We start from the raw sequence: 26,415 nt of genomic DNA, 5'->3' as shown, positions 1-26,415 counted from the left end.
GCTAGTCATTAAAATTGTGTGATGTTTTTCGCTGAGATTTCAATATAAAGTTGCACTTCCTTGTTTTCCCGTTTTTGTCTTCGTATTCCTAATTATTCAATTCCCAAGTTTTCCACTGATGTCAGTCCGGCTGCCGATTTTTCTTGGAAAACAATTTATGGCCTTGAAGTTGGGGATGCACTGGGGCTCGATCCTCATTCTGTAATTCATCAGTGTTTTGAGCTGCTACCTACGCCGGATGGCTAGTGTGCACCAGTTTGTCATTTCTTTTTTTTAGTATTGAAGGTGATCGAGAGTACTTTTGCAATTATTAAGCGTGCACTGCCTTTTTTTGTGAATTAGTTCCACTACAGACTGTGTGTTGTGTTTAATTGCCCGACTAATATACCCGTTTGCCAGTTTAATCTGAACTTCTCTAATTGTTTGCATGTTTGCGTCTTCGTGAAGTTTTTGGACATTGTAAAATCTAGGTTTTCGTAGGCAGATCCTCAGGGCTCTATTCTTGACACATTGTATTTTATTAATGAGTGCTTGGGATTGGTCAATCCAACAGGCATTTGAGTACAAAAAAAGAGGCCGGATCCAAGATTTGTATACCAATAAAAGACTCTCTTCGTTGATGTTTAGATTGCTAAGTCTCCACAGTTGAAATAACCTGTTCTTTGCTCTCTTTATTAGGCTTTGGCAGTGATCGTTCCATCTGAGATGAGGAGTGAGAGTAATACCCAGAAAGTTTAGCGTTTGTGTTTTTCCGACGGGTACGCCTTTTATTTTTATATTGAGCTCAGACTTTTTCTCAGATGGGTTTTTAAAAATCATGTACTGAGTTTTGTTAGGATTTATTTTAATTTACAAGTGGTCACACCAGCCTATAAGGCTATTCAGTGATGATTGCAGATTATTTTGAATTAGTTGTGTTGAGCGAGATCTGTAGTACAGGGCAAAATCGTCAGCGAACTGTGAAATCTGTGCTTTCATTTTTGGCAATCGGCTAACGTATATAAGGAAGAGAATGGGAGCAATTACGCTGCCTTGGGGCACACCGGCTGTCGGGCAGAAACTGGCGCTAACACTAGTATTTATCTTTACGTAAACGTTCCTTTGTGACGAGAATGAATTTATCCACTTAATGATTGGGATCTTCAGCTCAATTGAATTCAATTTGTGGATCAACCCTAGACGCCATACGGCATCAAATGCTTTTTCAACATCCAAGCAAACTAAACCAACCATTTCAGACCATTGGAAAGCTTCACTAACGTGCTGAGCGAGTTTGATAAGATTGTCTGTGGTACAGCGATGTTTCCTGTAAGCGCTCTGAGTTTCGCCAAATACATTTAGACTTTCGCAATGTTCTAAGACAATGTTTTTCACAACAGTTTCGCAAACTTTGGCCAGGCAATTTGTAAGACTAATACGTCGATAGTTTTCAGCCTTTGATCTGTCTTTATCTTGCTTTGGTATCATTGTTATCTGTGATTCTTTCCAATTTACTGGAACATACGAGTTGTTAATTGAACTAGAAATGAGGAGGCAGGCTAGGGCTTTTATACTCCGTGGTAACTCACTGAGCACTTTGTAGCTGATTTTATCTGGTCCTGGGCGTGACTTTCTCTCATGATGCATCCTGGGCATGATACTCTCAATATTTCATCGAATTCCTTTGTTTTAATCACAATACAAAGTTCCTCGGTGTCGACGTTTGTACTTAGAAATGCTTTGGTTTCTTTTTCGATTTTCTCGTGGTGTTCGGCAATTTCTGTTGGTACTGTTGTGTGGTCTTTCATTGTGTCTTTTAGGAGTTGTTTGAAAAGCTCGCTTTTCTCATGATCTGTGACTGCCTTCGACTCTTTATATGTTAAATCGGGATAGTCGCAAGTTTTTTGTTTTGACTCGTGGTCATTTGTTAGTTCTTTTATTGCTCCCAAAAACCTTTGCTGCCCTTGTCTCTTGCACGTGCCAAAATTTTAGCACTTTTTTGTTCTTCTGATTGCCTGAGTGATCGTTTGATTTCTTTCTGCAGATAATTTATCTCGGTTTTCAGAGACCTAAAATCATCGTTAACAGCACCTTTGAGTTCTCTTCGCTTTTTCCTTTTCAGTTTTATCAATTTTTGTGTGTCTCAATACTGTAAAGAAGCTTGTTTTTGTTGACATAGGAGTCTTCCAACAATTTGTGTATTATTTCAACCAGATTGCTGCTAAACTTATTTAGTTCATCCTTTCCCGGATACTGCGCAGGCCAAAGGTCCGGTGATCTATACGATTTTCTAGCGTTTTCTCTGAATTGTCTGAAGTCAATTCCCGATTTCAATTCAAATTTTTTGCTTATTTTGAGGTTAAACGTTGTGATTGTGGTTCTATGGTCACTTCCCAGATCCTCTGAGACTTCGAAATAACTAAAACTCCTAAAAACTGTACTATCGCAAAAGTGTAAATCGAGCATGTTTTTACTTTTTCCATCGAACGACTGATATGTGTGGTGACCGTTGTTTAGCAGTTTAAAATGACCGTTGTCTATTAGATTCAGGAGTTTCTCACCGTTTTCAGAATCATAGGAGCAGTTTAATTCTTGGTGGGGAGAGTTGAAGTCACCACAAACAAAAACATTTGTCATACTTTCTGAGAATACTTTTTCTAGTGAGAGTGGTTTTCCAGGTGAATTGTAAACAGATATTATCCAAAAGTCTCCAAAATACGGTAGCGTGATGCATAATTTTAGTATTTCCAGTGTTTTTCCGCTGCAATCGTTCTCTTTTTCAGCTGGTTTTGTTTGGTTTATGACAATGTTGTTCTTTATTAAAATAAGAGAGCCATGATGACTGTTGGTATAAGTTTCTGTTGCAACAACATAATTACGTAGAGGGTTGGTTTTCTGCCATTTTTTCACTTCATTCACGCAAATTATGTCTATGTCATTTTCAGCTAAGAATAAAAAGAGGTCGTTTATTTTGTTGTTTAGACCTCGACAGTTCCATTGCAAAATTTTGAGCTTATCCATTTTGGTTAAAGATTTGGCTGTTTGATATGTTGTTAGGCGGCATTGAATTAACAGGGATTGCATTTGCACTCTTAATGCTCTCATGTATTTTTTGACCATCAATTTTTACATTGAAGATGCGTGAGGCGCTGTTAGGGACAATGTTTATTATATCACTATAGGACATGGTATTTAGAACTGTTCGTATTTTGCTCAAGACTTCGCCTACAAGAACAGCTATTTTTTCAGTTTGTGGCGGCATTTCAACGTTGGTTTGTGGTTTCAAGTTTTTCGCTGCAGTAGAGTATTTATTCTCATTTATCTTTCTTGAAGCCTCAGCTAGCTTCTGCTGATAGGCCGGACAACCGCGATAAACTGTCGCATCAGCACCGCCACAGTTAGAACACTTAGCGTTTTCTTTTTGAACAGTACATTTTTTAACACTGTGTTCCTGCGAGCAGCGAAGACATCGAGTAGCATTACTGCATTCTTTTGCTGAGTGACCAAATTGTTGGCATTTGAAACATTGCATTACATGGGGTGGTTCACGGCTTGCTTCACATCGGTATAGCTGCCAACCTATTTTGACACCATGTTTCTGAGCTGCACTAACATGGTTATTGGAATCCGTTAAGACTCGAATCGATTTTGTTGGTTGGCCAGTTGCTCGACTTGTTATTCGTGTAACTTTGTTGACATTCATTGCGTTGTTGTTTAGGAGTTCAACTTTTATCTCATCAACACTAATGCTGTGATGGATATTTACAATTACGAAACTGGGTTTGGTTTTGTGCTTAAGAAGCGTGTTTCTGGCATTCACAGTGGCATTTGGAACAGCTTGAGTTAGGTTTACGGTTAGCATTAGGCATTCTCTAGAAGCGAGGTCCTCAGATTGAATAAAAAATCGGTATTGTTCTTCAACTCTCTTATGTGCTTTATTTTGACCACTGGAAAGTTCGATCTGATTGCTCTTGCAAATTGTATTTGTGATGGCCTTGGATCAATAGAAACAACAATTGGTCTAACGTTGGTGATTGGAATTTGTGCTTGTTTTCTGAACCTTTTTCTTTTACTTCGCACTTCATTAAAATCGCTTTCATCTTGTGTTGTTTCCTCAGCTGTCATTCTGGCTTCAGACAAAAGGTTTTCAATTTGGCTCATTTTAAAACTCAGCCTCAGAGAGGCTGTGACTTCTCGAAAAATTCTCTAATAAGACTAAACTTGGCCGAGTTGTTTTCCGTTAAAATGGTTGAATAAAATAAAGTGCTAAGTTTGGTAGTGCTAGGCAAGTAAAACTTCAAGAATCGGGATTCAGGATTCAAGAATAGGATTTACGATTGAGGGCTATCGCTTAGCAGAACGACGAAGGTAAAATTTGAAACAACTTTTAAAGCGCAGAGAATAAGTGAAAATAAGCCGATTAAAAGTCAGGATTTAAAAAGCAACTTTTAGTGAAAAATCTCTTTTTATAAAAGACTCACTCCCAAAGGACGTTCCTACACAAAGTGGAGTACTTGCTTGTGGCTTTCCTATCACACTTTGAGGTACTGATCCGAAAGTGACATTAATAGTGGTTTAATCATCATGGACATTAGGCTAAGTAGCTGAGGTACCTAATAGAACTGTTTCTCGCAACTCTGCCCTTTTTTGTGTTGTCATTGGGGCTCTGCCTTATGCTGCATGTGGTACAATTGTTCTTGAATGAACGTAAAAATTCTTATGGATAGAATAAAAACTTTCTGCTGGACAATGTTTATCGAATGCTCAATTTCTTCGAGCTGATTGTTCTTGTGGTGATTTCAAAAGAATAAATTAACTGATGTTATTGTTTTTAAGGCAACATTTTTTTTTCAAATTACGGCTTTGGCATGGAAAAGTCCTGTTTCGTCAATGAAGGTTGGGAATTAGTTTTGCTGCTTTTTGAAATTTAATTTTCAAAGTTTAGAGATTTAATCTCATCAGCAAATTTTTCTTGGTGCAATTTTTTAAAGACCATGGCCTGTTCATTTTCTTTATTTCGACATTTCTAAACCATGACTGTTTCATTCTCTTGAAGACCATGGCCTTTTTTGAAGACCATGACCTTTTCATCCGCTTTTCTTCTTCGACGTTTTTTTAAAAGCAACTTGAGAGAAGCAGATAATCAAATTGACTAGCATTTCTTTTTTATTTTTAGTCAAGCTGTCAAGTTGAACAATTTAGGTTCCGAAAAGTTTTCATTTTTTTTTCGTAATGATTTCTGACTGTAAAAAATACGAAGAAACTGGTTTTACCTTATATTTTGCTCCGCGCATTTAGCGAAAAAAACCATCTGTTTTTTGATTGAAACTTTCTCCAAAAAAAAACTTTTCGTACTTAATTTTTCTTATCCGGACGCAGTTACAGTAGTGGACATGCTTCCGATTGCACTTATAGGCTCTAATTAAAAAAATTCCCAAACTTTAGCCATGCATTTTTTCATCTTTTTTAAAAAATTTTCGAGAATTGGAGCCATCCATTGTTTGCTCCAATTGGAGCGATCCATTTTTAGCTCCAATATCAACAATGGATTGCTCCAATACTCCAAAATTATTCACAAAAGACGAAAAAAATTGCACGGCTACATTTTTGGAATTCTTTTTCAATATAAGCCTATAAGTGCAATCGGAACCATGTCCACTACTGAAACTGTGTCTGACTGTTTTTCTTTCGCTTAATGCGTGGAGCAAAATATAAGGGAAAATCAGTTTCTTCGTAATTTATTGCAATCAGAAAACATTTCGAAAAAAAACAATAAAAAACTTTCCGGAACCTATATCGCTCAACTTGACAACTTGACTAAAACTAATTCAAAAAATGCTAGTCAAGTTGATGGCTAGTATATAAAATGGAGGCAAAACAAAAAAGGGTCATGGACAAGTTAATACGAATATATTCGCCTTCTTGACACATTCAAGTTCAGGCGTTCATCGCTGGCAAATTTTTTGCAGAATCTTGCACACCATCAGATATAAGAGAATACAAAAACGGCGTACCCAAGCTGCTGAAAGGACACGTTACCACAAACTGGGCAGAGTAGGAGCGAGTGTGGCTAGCTAACCCAGCATGGACGGGTTATTCGGGGGGGGGGGGGGGTTGTTGTTTGGGGTTGGGTGATATGCGGTGGGTGGTGGGTGGGGTGGGTGGTACTGACCCTAAAAACGGATCTTTTATCTTTCCGAAATCCATTTTAAAACTCGCAATGGGTTCAAAGAGAGGGTGCTGATGTGAACGGTTGCAACGGCTCTGTGATGCCCAATTACAGTCTGAATTTATCCTGCAGCGCAGCTCAATTTCAGAAAATCTAATTTTGTTCTGAATTTTTTCCACGATCATGGTAAATTTTGGGCAGTCCAAAAATCAGAATAAAGTTATCATGATTCAGAGCTGAAAAAATAATTAAATGTACTCCGAGTTTCTCATTCATATAGCATTTATCCATCATGAAACCATTATTTTCAGTTTGGCAGCAAAAGAGCGAGCTTCTCCATTTTGTTTCTATCTGTCTAATTGTCTCTATTTGTAGAATCCGTTCTTCGTCCTAGTTTTGTGTACTGATCGAAACAGACAGTTAGACCCCGTTATAGACTCCATAATTCTACATTGATTATAGTATCCTCAATTGTTGATATCTGCTATCAACCAAACTTGATCGGCTAATATTTGGTTTCGTTTTTTGTATAAAGTCTCCTTTGGACCATTATTTAAGACTGTAAGGTACTCTTTGCCATTTCTATGGCAAATTAGATTCATATAAACCTTTTTTTATGACCAAAATGTTGTTCTGGCGCAAGATAGACACGATAAACAAAAACTTTTGATAAGGTTAGAGGGTTAATCTTAAAGGCTAAACCTCTGAACTGGCTGGATTAAACGTTCGTGGTTTCAGTTTCTGCTCAACAACACAAATCGTTGCTAACAGAACATTTTTTTGCTGGTTGTTTCTCAAGCAATGCTTTCATTGCTTTCTTGAATCTTATGAAGAATCATTCCCGTATTATTTCAAAGTGAGGTGATGCTAGTGGGTGGAGATTACCTCTGGCTGGCAATGTTTTTCTTCAATCCTCACTTTTTTACATGCTAGAACCTACTGTGCAAAATATAGTTCAGCTCCAGGTTATGTTTTTTCCTCCCACTTATGAGAGCTGATATTAATTGCTATTTTTCTGTCTTTTCAAGCAAAAAACGCATCAACGCATTTAGGCACTTATTTTATCTCAATTTGGTACAACCTCCTGTAAGCATAACTCTCACAGTTAGATATATGAGCAGACGACACCATCGCATTTCCCTTTTTTGCACAACCTCCATTGTGAAGCGCCCAATTTGTCCACTCCTTCTTCTGTAAATGTTTTTACAAGCAGCTTTATGGAAGTGAACTTTAAAAAACGAATAGTTTAAGAACATGAAATGAGGATACATAATTTCAGTTTTTGACATGAATTGACTTAAAAGCCATAACTCACACAGCTGCTATCATAAACTGTAATTTTATCTGGCATAGGCGAGTAGCTGAGGTACCTTATAGAACTGATTCGCGCAACTCTGCCCTCTTTTGTGTTGTCATTGGGGCTCTGCCTTATGCTGCATGTGGTACAATTGTTCTTGAATGAATGTAAAAATTCTTATGCCCGGGTCGAGGTTTTGACAAAAAATAATGTAAGATTAGCGGTGAATAGCGGTGAAAAAAAACTTTTTTCACCGCAAAGCGCCCGCATCTTTTAGCGTTGAATGCGCTGAAAGCGGTGAATTTTTGTAAGAATTGCGCTGAATTTTGCGGTGAAAATTTTTTTTTTTCACCGCATTCAACGGAATTCTTACAAAAAAGACGGACGTACCAGGGTTCGAACCTCTACCTTATGCGTGTCACCAACTTCGTAATCCACTGCACTATCTGTCACTTACTTCGATGATATTTCCTGTGAATATAAGATAAGCGTTGAAATTAGCGCGGTGAATATTTGTAAGATTTGCGATTTTAGCGGTGAAAATTTTTTTTTCACCGCATTCTGCTGGTAGCGGTGAAAAATTTTTTTCCACCAGATTCTGCTGGTAGCGGTGAAATTTTTTCTTTCACCGCTTAAGCGCTGAAAAAAATTTTTTCACCGCTTAAAAGTTTTTTTCACCGCATTCATCGCATTGAACGCAAATCTTACACTTTTACTCAAATTCACCGCAAATCTTACATCTTTTAACGATTTTTAGCGGTGACACCTCAACCCGGGTGGATAGAATTCAAACTTTCTGCTGGACAATGTTTATCGAATGCTCAATTTCTTCGTGCTGATTGTTCTTGTGGTGATTTCAACAGAATAAACTAAATGATGTTATTGTTTTTAAGGCCACAAGTTTTTTCACATTACGGCTTTGGCATGAAAAAGTCCCGTTTTGTCAATGAAGGTTGGGAATTAATTTTGCTGCTTTTTGAAATTTAATTTTCAAAGTTTAGAGGTTTTGTCTCATCAGCAAATTTTTCTTGGTGCAACTTTTAGAAGACCATGGCCTGTTCATTTTCTTTTTTTTTTCGACATTTCTAAACCATGACTGTTTCATTCTCTTGAAGACCATGGCCTTTTTTGAAGACCATGAACTTTTCAACCGCTTTTTTGATTCTGCGTTTTTTAAAAGCAACTTGAGAGAAGCAGATAATCAAATTGACCAGCATGTCTTTTTTAATTTTAGTCAAGTTGTCAAGTTGAACAATTTAGGTTCCGAAAAGTTTTCATTATTTTTTGTAATGATTTCTGATTGTAAAAAATACGAAGAAACTGGTTTTACCTTATATTTTGCCCCGCGCATTTAGCGAAAGAAAAACCATCTGTTTTTTGATTGAAACTTTCTCCAAAAAAACTTTTTGTATTTAATTTGGACATTGTTCCGATTGCATTTATAGGATTTAATTGAAAAAAATTCCCAAACTGTAGCCATGCAATTTTTTTTCATCTTTTGCAAAAAATTTTGGAGAATTGGAGTCATCCATTGTTTGCTCTAATTGGAGCGATCCATTGTTCGCTCCAATTCCAACAATGGATTGCTCGAATACTCCAAAGTTATTTGCAAAAGACAAAAAATTTGCACGGCAACATTTTTGGAATTTTTTTCTATATAAGCTTATAAGTGCAATCGGAATCATGTCCACTACTGAAACTGTGTCTGGATAAGAAAAATTAAAGAAAAATTAAATAACAAATAGTTATTTTTAGAGAAGTTTTCAATCAAAAAACAGATAGTTTTTCTTTCGCTTAATGCGCGGAGCAAAAAATAAGGGTAAATAAGTTTCTTGGTAATAGTAATTTATTACAATCAGAAAACATTTCGAAAGAAAATAAAAAAACTTTCCGGAACCTAAATCGTTCAACTTGACAACTTGACTAAAAGTAATTTAAAAATTCTAGTCAATTTGATGGTTTGTATATGAAATCGAGGCAAAACAAAACAGTGTAATGGACAAGTTAATAAGAATATATTCGCCTTCTTGACACATTCAAGTTCAGGCGTTCATCGCTTGCAAATTTTTTGCAGAATCTTGCACACCATCAGTTTAAGCTTGTTAGAAGACCATTTGGAAATTGGCCTGTCATCTGTGAATCAATTGAAACCAAAGAGCAAGTTTTTCCATCGATACGTTGACTGGCGCGCATTATCCAACCGTACTAGACTATCGCCACTAAACCGGAAAGTTTCTGAACTGGGCTCACACACAGTGCACTTTATAGCGCAAACACCTGAGCTTCAGTATTTGCCCAAAATTTTGCAAACTATGATTTACATCATGTCATGCTAGCCTTAAAGAGCGCCGACGAATGCAACATATTCTCAGTAATACCAAGTACAAGCGACAAATTCATCTCGCTCAGGATTGGTGTATATATAAAATTGAGACAAAACAAAAAAGCTTCTTGACAGGTGAGTAACAGTTTATTTGGCTTCTCGATTTATTCAAGCTCATGCATTGATCGCTTAAAAAATGTGTTCAGAATTTTCTACATGATCTGTTTAAGATTGTTAGAAGACCATTTTGGAAATTTGCCTGAGTCATCAGGGAGTCAACGGAAACAAGAGAGCAGCTTTCCCTATTGATACTTTGAGTCTTTCGAAAAATTAGATGACCTGGAGTTACAGTGCCGGGAAAGTGGACAAACAGCTGGCAAAAGTATGATGTGACTTTCACCGAGGCTGAATACAAAAGAGCAAAAGAATCAATAGATGCGCTATGGCTAAGTCAGTATCAAGAAGGTCTGTTTGAACAGATGAATATTCGAGCTCCCGCCACTGGAAAAAAAATTGATTCAGAAACTATTCCCCACTATACGCTGCACTATCAAACACTCAAGCTGTAAATACAACTTGCATTGAGGGTGGCTAAGCATCTCCATGTACTAAGTTTTAAGCAAGGGAAGAGGCTCACCCCATTCGTACATCTCAATACATAAAAACGAACAGATGACAAAACAAAATTCGAGGAGGGTTTCTACAAGCTGGTGGTCAATTCATCGTTTTAGAAAACGTGCTAGGGAAAGCGGAATCGAATTAGAATAAAACCTGTGGGCACAGAACAGGAAGCAAATCAGTGGACCAATCGACCAGAATTCCAGTCGTTACAAATTTTTGGTGGAAACTTTGCCTCAACAATCTTGTCACAATCAGAAGTTCTATGAGATACAACAATAATTGTTGGGGTTTCGATTCTGGATTTGTCTAAAAAATTACAAGACAATGAGGAAGCATTTTGATTGCACGCTAGTTTATTCTGATACGGAATTGTTTTTGTATGAAATTCGCTCTCGGGGTTTCTTTGCCGTGCTATAAACGAAGAAAGGCTAAATGGAGCAGTTCGAGTTTTCAAATTTCCTTCTGAAAAGCTCCTACACAGCCGAAACAAGGCACAAGTAACCCTCAATTTCAGGGATGGAATGGCTGGCCGAAGCATCAAAAAATTTTGCGGATTGAAGCCAAAGTTGTACTTCATTGCCCTTACAGAATTTAACTACTTATATTTGAGCACACTCAGAACCATTTTTGATATAATCATTTTCACTCAGGCACACTCTCCAACGTTCATAGACATGCTAGCAATAGAATCGAAAGCCGCACAATGGTATATTTGTTTAAGGGTTTTGAGGCACAACCAAGCAGTTGGCAAAAAGCGTGACAAAAGATGCCCGGAAACGACTGAATCATTGCTTGTACAAGCAGTCTATTCTCTCGGGAGAAACATTGCGGCTGATGAACATCCGAAATTTCTCGACCAAACATGAGTTAAAGAAAATCGTGATAAAAAATCTCTATCTGCATACGACGATAAGCGCTATAAACAAAGTGAACACGTATGAACGCTTCCCGTTGATCCTAGTAACCTTCGTGAATAAACGTTCTTTAAATTGATTGAGCAAAATTCCGATTGAGAATTCGGAAGTGAAAAGGGCCCACAGAAAGCGAATCACAGACCAAAAATTTTCAGCCAGTCACTCCTATGATTGAAGCAGACTCACGCATAAACTCATACCCTCATGACCCAGGATTCAACCAGCAAGAACACAGCGAGGTTGATTTGCAGAAATTTTAGTAGATTTTAACAACTTGTCCGATATTTCCGACAATGATTCCTCTACGGACACAGCTTGTGATGGATTTATCCTAAGTCAAGCGATAAATATTCAGCAGCCCTCCACCAATGACAATTGAGGATCAACCACCAGCCTACCTCCACGTAACGTATAAACAATAGAATCTGCAATATCAACCTTCAACGATAAAGAAAAGGCTAGCATGAATTAACTAATAGCAAAAAGGACTGAACCAAATCAATCTAAAAAATCTTGTCTCACTCATCCTGTATTTGTATCTATATTGTCCAAAAACACTGGCAGCCGGGCTTACATATCTCAATTGGCAATTTAATAAACTGAACTTTGTACCGTCTATTCTTTTTGGGCAAGAAATTATTTGTGTGGTGCGAGAGATTGTAATGGTGCACGCGTGATGTTTCAGAAATTGCGAAATATGTAGTCCAAGCTACCAGGAGTGGTTGATATGTCACAGTTTGTGACAGAACACAGTTCTTTCAGCTATTTTTAGACTGTATCAATATTCGTTTCAGCAACAGAATTTGTGTCGCAGGCAACTTACTAAGTCAGCTTTTTCCTTGCCATATATGCATGGTTTTTTCCTAATTCTTTTACACCCAATAAAGGCCAAATAGCAGGACTGGATTTTTCGAAAAATTAGTTCTTACCCAAAAATCCGGTCTGGTTTAACGTTTCTTACTTGCGATGAAGACTTAACGCTCTAGTCGCATCAGAAGTGGTTTTCTCTGAGCTATTACCACAATACAAGTCATCGAAAGACAGCATCACACAATAGCATTAATCCTTAGTTTTAACAGAAACTCATATAAAATGCTTATAACCAACACTTAAATTTTTCTGAACAGAAAAAACACATCCACATTACTGGCCATCGGATTACCATTCCAAGAATCAAGGAAGTTTTCTAACTGCGTTCGTTTTGTTGTTTTATAAATTGTTTGCTTGTTTCAGTTCAAAAATCGAAAGATTTCAGTTGTTTTTGCAAAGTGTGTCTAAAGTATAAATGAATATACGTCAGCTCTAAAAAGCCTTTAGAAATCAAACAACTTTCTCTTAATTTGCTATTTTTTTTCTAAATTATAATCAGGAGCCAAACAATAACAAAAAGAACGAGCTCATTTGAAGTTTTTGTTCAAAGTTTAGGAGTGCATGAATTTGCAATTCCTTAGTGGGGGAAAGCATTGAAGCTTTCAGTATCAAACGAAAAGTTGTACTCACTTTTTAGCAGTGTTACCCAATTATGAAAAAGAATACAACAAATTTTCCTGATGCAGAACTCCCCCTCTGGTAAACTGGGACTTTGGTATGAGTTAGACAGAAACTGTCGTTTTTATCAATAACTATTTAAAATTAGACTAGTTAAGGTTTCAACTCATGAATGTATTGAGATTTACAAAAATTAATCAATGGCACTCCCCTTAACTCTTTTGTTAGTTAAAATTAGAGCCCACTCCAATTTAGACCATTTTGCTTCCAATTCCAAGTAATAAACTTAGTCCACTGGGGGGGGGGTGTGGATTTTCATATTTATTCCAAAAGAATCGTTCTACGAAAAGGAAAAAAGGAGTTACAGTTAAAAAGAAAACGACAATTTCTCAAGTTGTCACTTCCGTTTCCAACAGCATCACTGTGGAATGTAGAATGTAAAATACGAACGCAACTGCAGTATCTTGAATAGTATTTTGAATAGTATCGAAAGACCAGGCAGTTCTTTATTGGCAGGAACCCTCGCTTTTTAACCAAAATATTCTCAAGCTAGTTTCCCCGGTTCCCCGTTAATTTAGTTCCTCTAATCATGAAATTTTGATGTGACGGCAAATTTTGCTTATATCTTGCCGCAAAAATTTAGTGGGTGGCACAAAAAACCAAAAAATCAAAACATTTTGGGCTAAAAATTGGTTTAGGTTTTGTTGAACTTGTATTTGCGTTAAGTAACGCTTCTTTGACTAGCGCTGCACAATAAGGCGGGAAATTGATGACACAATTTAGCAAATTTTGGAAACCAATATGAACTTATTCATAGCACCAATGTGTAATTTAGACAAATAGTTCAGAATAAATGAACAAAAAGTATATAAGATCTAAAAAAAGGGGGCAATTTTGGTATTAGGTCAAGAAAATTTGGCGTCCGACCCTGTTGTAAAAATCGGGTTGCAGGAAATGTTCGTCTCCCCCCTCCAGTTGTACTTTTAAACAACCAGCTTCTTTTACTACTTCGCTGCATTTTTTAGTTCATAGATACTTTTTATTTTCTCATCCTTGAAATTGTTTCCGGAATTTCAGCTCTTCAACAGGGCAAAAAAAGATGCTCACTATTCTTAAGTGTGAAAAAATTGGAATTATTCAATTTTAATTCATTTTGCTAATTCATTTTTCTTATTGTTTTGTTTTCATAACTGCGCTGATTGGTCCCCAGTGATTCTGGAATTTTTATCGTGTAAGATCTGATAAGATGCTGATCAAAAATCTTTATCGTGTAAGATCTTATCTGGTCATACACGATAAAAATTCTGCCCTATGTGAACTTTAATCGTGTAAGATCTGATAAGATAATAAGTAAAAAAAGAATTCACTTTTGCTTAACTTTTATCTTATAAGATCTTATAAGTATCTTATCAGAATTTATAAGATAACAATTCAATTTTGCTGAATTGTAATCTTCCAAGATCTGTTTAGTAACTTATCAAATCTTACACAATAAAAGTTCACGTAGGGCTAAATTTTTATCGTGTAACATCTGATAAGACATGTTTTAATGATTTCAATATAACCATATAATGTAGTCAAGTTCCTATGAAAGTAAAAAATAATAGGTAAACTAACCAAATATGAAACAAAAGTGTTTGTTGATTCTATTTTGGCAGCAGCATTATTCTCAGTCCTAACTAGGTACTACGGCTAAACTTAGCAGTTCAAGATAGTTTTGGTCTTTGAAAAAAATTATACATCCTAGTTTGATAATCAATACCTCAGAAAAAGCCCCTAACACTCGAATTACTTTTTTTCACAAGTCTCAAAAGACAATATAAGATAATTTTCTCTTTGGTGCTCGGACACTTAAGTTTTGCATGCTGTAGTTTTTTGGCTACTGCTTGAAAGCAACCGTGAATTGTCTTCAATATGAAGAACTTGTCATACTTAGAGAATTTTTATCGTATAAGGTCTGATAAAAATCTTCTCAAAAAGATGAATCATATCTTCCCCAATTTTTATCTTACAAGATCTTATAAAATGCTTATAAGATCTTACACGATAAACTTTTTTGTCAGGTAGAATTTTTATCGTGTAAGAATTGACAAAAGTGAATTTTTATCGTTTAAGACCTGATAAATTGTCTTACAAAGTCTTAGTCAGGCGACATATAATCTTATCAGTACTTATAAGACAATTTTGTAAGAAATTTGTAAGATGTTACACGGGGGTATCTATCTTACACTATCTATGTCTGGGGGTATTTTATTTTTCGTTTTAACTATTTTATATGACCAATTTCTTGTTTTATCATTATTTTATATCTTTTCTTTTCGATGAAATCAACGCTTCATTTTCAGAAAGTTCTATCATGAAAAGATTTCAATCCGCGAACTCACTTGTTTTCTTCTTATCTGAGCGTTGCAATCACAATTTTGCTATACGCTCAACACTCGTTTTTACTTCGCTCACAGAACCACAAATCAATAAATTATTAAAAAGTTCTGTGCTACGTGATACACTGGTATTACAGCAAAAGCTCGTATCCAAAATTCAACAGTACAGAAAAAGCTTTAACAATGAAGTCTATAGTCTGTAAATTAAAAAGAATTCTGTTAATTTCCCCCGATTATGTCTGGCGACATTTCTGTTTTGGTTACAGCTCAGTTCCGTGTAAAATTGTGATCTGAATAACGTGGAAAAAGTGAAGTATTTTGCAACCTTTCGATCATGATTTGCGTACTTTTTATCCTTGTACTCTTTAAATAGCCATGTTTATTTGTAGCTTTTTATTAATTCACCTGTTCATGTAGCTTTTCATATTCTTTAATTTGTTCACTTCTTCACAGAATTTGTTTGTTTGTATACTATTTTTTTCTGATACACTTAGAGCATTATAAACAGGATTTGTCGTTATTGTAATGAGTACTCAAAATTGTATGACGAAGAAATAAAAATGGGCTTTGTGTTAAGTCGGAAAATTGTTGTCTGTGACCAGCCACAGAAACAGAACTCTTATTCTCAAACCGCTTCGGAAAACAATAAAATCTGCGAAGGAGGTCGAGCTGGAAATTCATCGACAGGTAGTAGATAAAAAAAATATTTATAATCACTTTTGCAGATCATTGGCTTCAAATTATTCACTCTCTCTCACCAACAAGAAATTTCTTAACCGACAAATTTACACTACAGTAACATAAATTAAAATTTCGTAAAAATTGTGAATGAACAGCTTTGGGTAGGATCTTTCAACCCAAAACTGAGCCCCCCCCCCCCCCCCTCCAATGAACCCCCCCCCCCCCCCCCAAAATGACGATGGTTGTAAAAAAATTCAGCTGAACATTTTCAGCTGGAATAAATGGTCAATACAGCCAGGTTTAGATCTCGACTCATGTGAAGACTCAACAGCTCTATTGGGGTGGGAACTTTTGGGGTCGAGCAAAAGTCTTGTCAACAGTGTACTTTTTGCAATTCTGGGACATTTTACCACTTTTGAAAGCTTCTGTACACATTTAAGCAGAAACTGAACAAGACTAACCAGCACTGCACCAGAGAAATTTAGTTTAAAAGACAATTGAAAAACTTAACACTTTATTGGAAGACTTAACACTTTATTGAATTCTTCAAATAAATCGGTTTGTCACTGATTGCAAATATATAGTTTTGAAAAACAACACAGAGTTTTGACTGATTAAGGCTTTTCAGAATTGCAACAGACGAAGGAGATTACTTACCGACTACAATATAATCGCCAGCTAGCAATCAAATACACATAGAAATTTTCAAAGCGAAACAAATTACTCCAAGAAAAAATTTTCCCTTGACTCAAGATTGGACAATAGCTCAAGCCAAATGTTGTAATTCAAAATTTAGGTCAAGCAAAAGCCAGCGACAAAAAGTTAGTCGAAGAAAACTTCAACTTTCGTGTGAAAAATAAAATTTGAGTCAAGTAGAACTCGAGCCTGAAAATGTGTCGCTCAAAAGTCAAAATTGACTAGTTTGGGTCACGCAAGAGTGCATACGTGTGCCAAGGCAAGTTTAAAATCATTTAATATGCTATTTTTGTTGTGCACGGTCTGTTGCTCACTATTTGGTCGAGCTTGGTGTTCTCATAAGTTGAGGTTTAAACGTAGACAAGATGCACTTTAAAAAATGTCTAGAAAAATTTTACCTGCAACGTTTGCTGGTAAGCAAAATTGCAGGTTACAATACTTGCAAAATTACCTGCAAAAAATGATACGTGCAGTTCACCTAAAATGCACTACCTTGAAATTACCAGCAAACTCAAAACGACAGCAATGTATTAGGTATGTAAATTTTGACTTCAAAAAACATTCGAAAACGCTGATTAAAGTAAAGGTGATATTTCTCATTGGGTGATCAGATTGTTACAAAATAAATCCGAGCAAAAAATTAAAATATTAGAGCACAACACAATACTCCATCAGCTAGAACTCTTCCAATCGAGAATTAATGTTAACGTGCTTCTCTCAACTTTCATTTTGTTCTCACATGGCTAAAATTGTTTCTTCACATAACAAAGTGAAAGAAGATGACGTGGGAATTGTGTTGTTAGAATTGCGAGCACAACACAAGGTTTTCTCAGTATTTTCAATCGCAGTTTTACTAGGTAATTTTCTAGGTAATTTTACCTGCAAATTGCCTCTATGAATTTGAGGTAGAACGTAGAATTACCGAGAAATTTTTGTTCAAGTATTTTTCCATCTGATTTTGCGTAAAATCTATCTAAAATTTGCAGGCCTTTCTACCAAAAAATCACCAGCACAATACAATTACTAGATAATTCTACCTTTTTATTTTTACATGCAATTTGCAGGTAGAATTACATGGAAATTTTTCTTTGCAGTTAAAATTCTAAGACGGTAACACTGCAATTTCTGGGTACATTACAGTCAAATTTACCTAGAGTTCGAGGTAATTTAGATTGCCTGCAGCTAGTTTCGTTGTGAGTTGCATAAAAGAACAAATTACTTGTAAGTTCTAGGTAAGTTTACCTGCAGGTCATTATCAATTTACCTGCAAAATTTGATTAGAGTGTGAGGCCATTGACCAAGATTTTTTTCAGGTTGCAGAAAGGGCTTTCTAGTCCCAAATTGAATGGCACTTTTAACATCGCTATACGGATATCTTTAATAGACATTGCTGTATTCCGGTCACTTAAGTTAACTTGAAGTAAAAAAAACCTTCTGTAAAACTCAGACATTGAGAGGTTTGACTTGCTCATAATCCATTGTTATACTCGAGTTGTACTAGTTCCTATTATCTCTCTACAAGGGTAATAGAAACGTATTTGCTTGGGAATGCGCATATAGATTGGTTTATAGATACGTCTATAGATGCTGGTTGATAGATACGTCATTCGAACACAACCTTCAAAGCAGAACTTCATCTTCAATTAAAACGCCCAAAATTTGCTAGGGACCAGCAGAACTAGCATGCTAGAATAAATTACACTTTAGCAGCAATTTTTCGGTAAAACGCAGCTATAATAACTACCTTTCCACAGCTAAACATTGATTTCGAAACGAATTGGGTTCTCTGTAAAAGCACTCACTGGAACTTACTCTAATAACTATTTTGACCCACTCAAGCGGGGGAGGAACTTTATGCTCAACTGTTTCTTTGTTCAGTGAACTTTCCTCAATCGATATATTCATCGTACAGTGTTATGAGTGATATCATTACAAAGCTTGTCAAGCACAGATTTTTATATTAAAAAGGTTTTTCTGAATTTTGATTCTTCCGAGGAATTATGGAGTTAGCTAAAATTTTTGGGCTAAATTTTTGAAAGTTCTGCATTTTTATAATTTTATGAAAATTGATACCAGAATGTTTAAAAATGATACTCAGATAACGGCTGCTTTTACCTCCCGTTCCAAGGAAACTGTTTTGGAACCATAAAATTAGCAGCCTTTCGTTAATATTAATCAATTTTCATCAAAAATTCATCATTTATTTTTAATGTAATATGATTTCCGTTTGCCAAAAAAAATTACGCAACCATCTGGAACAATGAATGTTTTAACAGCTGCGCAGCAATACGAAGCCCAGTTTTGGTCTCATTGTTGTCTTTTGCAATCACAAATGATTCGTAGATTATTTTGCGTCTGCACTTCTTAAAAAAATTCTTGCTTTTTCATCCCAACTACAGAAAGATCTGTTTTACCTAATGAATTGAATTAATGAAAAATACCAATTATGTTCAAATAAGGTCACCCGAATCTTTAAATTTTTCTGAATAAAGCCCATGGTTATATCGCTCCAACAAACAGTTATCGCTCCGACAAAGAGTAAATTTCCAATGAATTCTTGATCTTTGCCAATATTTGATGTCGTTTGATATCAAATCCAAACCCAACTTTTGTGCAAATGTACGTTAAAATTAAGGCCACAAATACATAAGAATATTCACAAAAAAGTTTACGAATATTTTTTCACTGTTTTGCGTAAAATTTTTCGTGATACTTTGATGATTTTGCATGTTTTCATTGTCATTTTTCAGACTTCTGACTTAGTCACAATTATGACATGTCCCATTGACTTACACGGTAGTAAAAACACAGTCTATTTATCTTTTTCGGTCGAAAACGTTTGGTTGCTATTACGTACGTCTTTGAAAGATTTGTATTCAAAAACCAAATGCATTTTTGAGTTTTGCCTCTATTACTCTTCTCTCTGCCGCCTTGTAGCGTAGTGTCAGCAAGAAGGAAAGTCACATCGTCTTTCAAAGAGTTCTCTTGTAGTCTTATTTGCTGTTTTAACAACTAAATATTCAATTTTTTGGCGTGGATACTACAAGTTTACATAATTTCAATTCGGACACGTTCCGTATTTTGGGTTTTTTGCAGTCTTGTCCAATTCTCATATTAATGACACATTTTGGTCAGTTTTTAGTTAATGGTTTTCAAGATTTTGAAATCAACTGTTTTCACAAAGCATAACATTGCTCTACTTGATTAACATTCATTAACCTTATTCTCAATAAGGACAGATGCCATATCTTTTCTGGTGAAATTCATGTCAATTTGTTGAGTTTAGTTTTTATCTGAAACTTTTTTGACTTTGCCTCCAGGTTTTTTTGTAAAGGTAGTCATTAAGTTTTGGACGTAATTAATGCTTGTTTTTGTTTGATTTTTTGTTGTTTGTTTTGTCTCTTAGTCTCTTTAGTGGCTGGTATAACCAGCTTTCTCAAGAAGCATTATTTATATTATATTGTTGTATGAGCTTAAAAAGATATTTAAAATGGATACTCCAATCATTTTTATGACTCTCTATTACACAAATCTCTTCCTCATTTGTGGTCAAATAAAAAAAATGCGGTTTAGTGGGTTCGGAATGTTTTGTGCGAACGCACATTACCGAGAATCCATGTTTTCTAACTAGTAATAGACTGAATATAGAAAATTTCAGAATATAAGTGAAACGCTTGTGAAATTTTTTTAACAATCAAAAAGCAATTTTCTTTAGAGTTACTTACTATTTGGTCAGCAATATAGGAGACATACTGTGATCTTTGTACTCGTGTCAAGTATAATTATCAGTTTGCAATCTTTTATTACTATAACTCTCCACTGAACTTAACATGCAAAAAAATTAGCGCAATTAATGCAAGCGCAAAACACTACATGTTACGACGATTCTCGATTGAACCATTGTTAATTGAGAATAACACGATGAAAAAATGTGTATGTGTTCTACAAAAATAGATAGTTTCTGGAAAAATCCAGGCATACTACGTATTATATAGAAACCATTTCATTAATACCGTTTTAGCTCCAACTGCGGTTGACAGATGTGGCAGTCTGCAATCGAATTTCTTAGGCCCGAACTGCCCTAAACATAGTGATAGCTTACTGAAATACTACTGTTCTCATTGTGAAATCTACATTTGCGAAGGCTGTTGGAAGAATGACCATGGCGATCACATTGTTAGAAAATTCTGCTTTGCGCTCGAGACAGAAAAATCAGGCAGGGATTCATTTCGAGATTACAAAACTAAATGCGACGAAATGACATTCGTTATTAACCTAATTCACAACTTCGTCCGTGATTCAGTTTCCCTAGAAGAAGATCAAATTTCTCTAAGTAATTGCAAAACAGCACACGACTACATTGTTCTACATAAGCAAGTCGAACGGCGACTCAAGATTCAAAAACATGACCTCAAGTACATTCAAGAGAAAACAGTCAAGCAGTTTTCAGCTATCGTCAAGGCGTTGAACTCTCTTCTCTCTTTCAATAAAGACAATCGAATTGATGTACCGACAATTTCGTCTTCAAACTCAAATTCCTCGCTTGAACTGGAAAACACAGGTTTGCAAAATTTTTTATCCCGGACCGAACTTCAAGTCTTTTTTATTACTCGGCAAATCTAATTGCAATCATTATTTTGTTTTCCAGTACTGGGAAAGTCGCAATAGTTTTGCAGGTCTGGTAGTGCTTGACCAAAACTTGGGTATCATTTGCAAGTTGATTCACAATATTAATCCAACTTTTACTAAGGGGCCTATAGGCCAATCTAAAGCAATACCAAACAATGAGACGAAAAACAATAGCACTCCGGGGTTCCAAAATGGCCACATTAAGCTGTTTTCATCTGTTTTGATCAGTTTTCAGCCGAATTCAGTCCGAAAATTGACAAAATTACCCAATATTATTATTTTTAGATTGTGAAAAATGTATGGTATATTAAAGATATGGCCCAGATTGTTGATCACGTCGAAATATGATTTGGTTTAGTGTTTCTCAAGAGAACACTTTTCGTTGCTTTTTCGCTTTTTGCAGCGACAATGGGAATATCACCGACCAAACTGCCGTTCCGTCGTCTCTAATTTTGTCACGTCATTTTATGCGTATTGTAGTGACAATAGCTCTGCAAAAATTGGCGACTAATTCCACGAATCGCGTCGCTGCGTTGCGCAGGGATTTGTACCATTGATGTGTCATCTCGGTGGTTAAGTTATAGTTACTAATTATTCGATTTATGAATAGCTACGATTTATGAATAGCTACGTTTTGGTTATTAATTAATCGATTTACCCGGACCTTGCTCACAGTGAGTTTCAGCGCTGTATCATTGACTCTCAATTGTAACCATTACTGTACCAGACAAATAGAAGTGTAAATACTTCTCCCAGTCTGCCCAGAGTCGATTAAGAAACATCCCAGTCTGTCTCTTTTCTTCGCAGCCTAATTTACATTATTGGTGAACACTGCACAGAAGGTTTCACATCATCAGACTGTACATACAACGAACATAGCAAATTTTGAAAATTTCGAATAACTGGTGTCATGCATAAAATTTTTAAGATGGCGATATTCTGAACAGCCATTCTAGCTCTAACTAAACCATATTGGTGCGTTCATCTAAACCATATTGCTGCGTTCATCTAAACCATATATTGGTGCATCGGCGGAGGTCGGAGATCGGTGGCGGAGGTCGGTGGCGGAGGTCGGTGGCGGAGGTCGGTAGCGGAGGTCGGTAGCGGAGGTCGGAGGTCGGTAGCGGAGGTCGGAGGTCGGTAGCGGAGGTCGGTAACGGAGGTCGGAGGTCGGCGGAGGTCGGCGATGTAAAAATGGTCTCTATGTGCTCTCGTAATACCAAAAAAACGTTTGGCGGTAGCGGAGGTCGGTGGAGGTCGGTAGCGGAGGTCGGTGGAGGTCGGTAGCGGAGGTCGGAGGTCGGCGGAGGTCGGAGGCGGAGGTCGGTAGCGGAGGTCGGTAACGGAGGTCGGAGGTCGGCGGAGGTCGGCGATGTAAAAATGGTCTCTATGTGCTCTCGTAATACCAAAAAACGTTTGGCGGTAGCGGAGGTCGGTGGAGGTCGGTAGCGGAGGTCGGTGGAGGTCGGTAGCGGAGGTCGGAGGTCGGCGGAGGTCGGAGGCGGAGGTCGGTAGCGGAGGTCGGTAACGGAGGTCGGTAGCGGAGGTCGGTGGAGGTCGGTAGCGGAGGTCGGAGGTCGGTAGCGGAGGTCGGTAGCGGAGGTCGGTAGCGGAGGTCGGAGGTCGTTGTGCGAGTCAGAATTAGTTGTGTAGAAGTAGAAGTAGTAGTGCAAGCATCGGGCTTCGCCCGTGGGGTGTCAATCCCAGTGTTCATCAGTGTGTTTCCGTTTATCTTTTCCAGTGTCTGAATAGTAGACTCAATGGTAGACTCATATGTTGTGTATTTCAGATTTGATTGTTGCTTTGTTTTTGATCCCTTTGTTTACCTGAATTTGTTCTCCGTGAAATGGCCAGTGATATTGTGTTTAATTTTGTTTTCCACGAAACAGTTATACAGGCGTGCGAAGAAGTCGATTTGTTGCTTGCAATTGTAGATCAGAAGACGAAAGATTGCCACGGGACTGTTGATATTATAAGGGTAGTACCATCATCAGAAAAGTTAATCAGGAAGCGAAAGAGGGTGACCAGAAGTAGTAACGTAAAGAAGGTGTTTTTATGTGACCAATGCGACTACGAGTCGGATGCTAAGTACTTGATTGACCGCCACATGAGACGAATCCATGAGAATGCGGAGAAGCTTAAGTGTAAGTTATGTAATTTCACATCAATTTACCCGTATAGCATCAAAAGGCACGTTGCTAGACAGCACCACAATGTTGAAATGTCATCAGAATCCAGTTGTATCATGGCCAGAACACGAAGGACTGTTATTCGGGAAACATCAAGTGACAATGGAACATCAAGCGAAAGGGACAATGTTGATCTGTTGGAGATAGGGTCGGTGAACAGTTTTTGGCGGATGTAGTTGAGTTTGAGTTTGACTGTTACCTTGTTATAGTTATTTGTTTATGTATACTTGTTTTTTACTTTCTTTACTTGGATTACTTCACAGTAGACAACTCACTTAACTCACTTAGTCTACTGCTTTATGAAGGATGACGGAACGGAAAATAAATGTGTTACCCTGCACTGTTTGTGTTACCCTGTATGTTACCCTGCACTGTTTGAAGAGAACTCAGATGAGGTTAAACTATGCTTTCCACAACGCATCTTGCCGAATTGCTCTGGAGCAATAACATCCGGCCAGTTACTGACCAAAGTTTATCACAGATCATATCTGATTACGAAAATAAACCGTCGAATGTTATCAATAAATATCCTTTCTTCTTAAGTTACTCCAGTCGGTCTGGAATGTTTGAGTGCTTGGTAAACAACCATCTCGACAGCAGTCTTTTATTTTGCATGTCTCTATTGTTCAACTTATATCACAACAGCACTTAACCATTACGTCTACAGCTCAGGTTTATTTCTTCGCAGAATTTTGTACAAAATTTGGCAATTCGCAAAGTTCGTGCAGAGAACATCTCATGGTTTTTGGTCTTATTCTGTTACAATTTGATTGAGGTAATTCCTTGCCCAGATATAGCGCAAAAGGTTATTTCGAAACTGAGTCTAAAAAATATGGCTGTTCGTCATATATTTGTGCTTATCTGCTTTTTTTCAACTTCCCTTTAGTCGTTTGAACTGTGTGTCTTTCGATAACAGAGTTAAATATGTGCATTGTTTACAGAGAACTGTTTCGTTCAGTTTTTCCTAGTCACTTGCGTAGCTTGTTTTAAGTGGCATCCCGGATCTGTTAGTCAGTTAAAATCAGAGCTGGAACATTAATTTTTACAGCCTGGATTTTAGCCAGGCCAGCTTTCTGAACATGTCCCACTTTGCAATTTACAACATGTTCTGCAGAGAAAATTATAGTGAGTCATCCTACGCATTATTGAACTACGCATTTGGTGAAACGTGCATTGAAGGAAGCCTATTACGTAATAGTGACAGTGATTATGCAGTAGTGACAGTCTCGTAATAGCATCGCGAATGAAGTAACGGTGTCATTAAAAACCGAATCAAGAGGACTGGGCGATTTTTGCAACAGAAACCGAAAGTTAAGTAACGAAACAGCAGTAGCTGCAGCACCTCAGCCCCCCAAGAGACGGATCACAACTACTAAGTTGGAATCGTATAGTCGAATGACTTCATGTCCTGACAGCTCCACGTCTGTTGCAGGGGAAGAAAATGAGTAACTTTTTCGTCAGTGATGCCAATGCTTCAAGATGACATAAACAGTACTGATGACACAACATGAGCAGCAGCATAGACTAGAAGATAAAATTAACCAGAGCACCAGAACTGCTGCAGCATCATTAGCAAGTAGTCGATCTAATTCTGCATTGATGATTCTGCATTGATCTAATTCTGCATGGATGATTCTGCATTGATCTAATTCTGCATTGATCTAATTCTGCATTGATGATTCTGCATTGATCTAATTCTGCATTGATGATTCTGCATTGATCTAATTCTGAATTAATTCTGAATTGTTTGAGCTATCATTCACTAATTGCTATAGTTTGACCTAGTCACGCGCTGCTTAATTAATTCAACTTTCCGCGCTGCTTCTTTTCCCCATTCGCATTCATTGAAACAACGCGTTATATTATCGTTTGCTACACGTGGACACGCTGACGAACACGACAGCAGCGTTCCAGGTGTGTCCACCCGACATTCCAGGCCAGAAGAGGTCGGCCCACGTCCACCTTCGTCAGCAGTAGCACCTCCGACCTCCGACCAACAACACACCAGACCCCCCCCCCAAAGGCGAAACGTATCTGATTGCTCAAATCTGATTAGAACTGATAGAGTGGGGTGTACGTGGGGGGTGGGGGGGGGGTAACGGAGTTACGGTAACGTTTGCGCGGAGCGACGTGGTTTGGTTTGGGGGGGGGGGGGAGGGGGGAGGGTCCTTGATGTTAAACGTTAGAAGGCAATTTGCCATCAAATATCAGAAAGCCCGGTCATGTTTTATTGCCCGGGTCCAGTTTTATTCCTTCGCTGGTATAGTCGATTCATTACAGAACAAATTTAATTACTATGTTGATCTTTGATCTATTTCAGAGCCTTGTTGTTCGTTTCTATTTCAAAAGCAAAAGTCAAAGCCAGTTGAACATCTGACTTCCATCAATTATCATTATGTCGCAAAGCAGTCGAAAAGTTGTAATGGTTCAAGACCCGGCGGCCGACGAAGAATTGGCATACAACAATGAAAGTCGTCAAGTTATAATATATCAACCACGTGCTATGGAACCATTGGATGATATCGGTCAGCAGTTTGATAACAATAATGCGGGAAACAGCTCCAGTGTTGTAAGTTTGGTTCATATTATTATTATTATTATTATTATTATTATTATTATTATTATTATTATTATTATTATTATTATTATTATTATTATTATTAGTATTATTTTTATTATTATTAATATTATTATTATTATTATTGCCTATGTGTGTGTGCGTTTGTGTTTACGTGTGTGTGTGTATCTGTGTGTGTGTGTGCGTGTGTGTGTTTGCGTACGGGTGTGCGTGTGTGTGTGTGCGCGTGTGTGTGTGTGTGTGTGTGTGTGCGTGCGTGCGTGCGTGTGTGTGTGTGTGTGTGTTTGCGTACGGGTGTGTGTGTGTGTGTATGTGTGTGTGTGTGTGTGTGTATGTGTGTGTATGTGTGTGTGTGTGTGTGCGTGCGTGCGTGCGTGCGTGTGTGTGTGTGTGTGTGTTTGCGTACGGGTGTGTGTGTGTGTATGTGTGTGTATGTATGTGTGTGTGTGTGTGTGTGCGTGTGTGTGTGT

The 26,415-nt window shown here is 37.3% G+C and overlaps 2 protein-coding genes and 1 long non-coding RNA gene across 3 annotated transcripts in view; 2 read left to right on the top strand and 1 right to left on the bottom strand.

Annotated features, from left to right (window-relative positions):
• Positions 1 to 13,489, bottom strand: part of LOC142351045 (uncharacterized) — a 29,274-nt gene extending 15,785 nt beyond the window's left edge. Inside the window, exons 1-2 of the long non-coding RNA XR_012760937.1 lie at positions 13,193 to 13,489; positions 12,804 to 12,883 (exon numbers count right to left, since the gene is read on the bottom strand). This is a non-coding gene — a long non-coding RNA (uncharacterized LOC142351045). The remainder of the gene's footprint in view (positions 1 to 12,803; positions 12,884 to 13,192) is intronic.
• Positions 1 to 26,415, top strand: part of LOC142351224 (mediator of RNA polymerase II transcription subunit 22-like) — a 595,906-nt gene that overhangs the window by 301,267 nt on the left and 268,224 nt on the right. The window lies entirely within an intron of this gene.
• The window catches only part of LOC142350662 (uncharacterized), a 32,101-nt gene continuing 21,420 nt past the window's right edge, over positions 15,735 to 26,415 (top strand). The window contains exons 1-2 of the mRNA XM_075402581.1: positions 15,735 to 15,859; positions 20,571 to 21,110. Coding sequence (XP_075258696.1) covers positions 20,807 to 21,110 — 304 coding nt within the window. The 5' untranslated portion in view covers positions 15,735 to 15,859; positions 20,571 to 20,806. The remainder of the gene's footprint in view (positions 15,860 to 20,570; positions 21,111 to 26,415) is intronic.

The sequence above is a fragment of the Convolutriloba macropyga genome, chromosome 12 (assembly GCF_964194025.1).
Source record: "Convolutriloba macropyga chromosome 12, txConMacr16.3, whole genome shotgun sequence".
Lineage (NCBI taxonomy): Eukaryota > Metazoa > Xenacoelomorpha > Acoela > Convolutidae > Convolutriloba > Convolutriloba macropyga.
The sequence above is the reverse complement of the archived record's forward strand: the minus strand, read 5'-3'. Positions and strand labels throughout refer to the sequence as shown.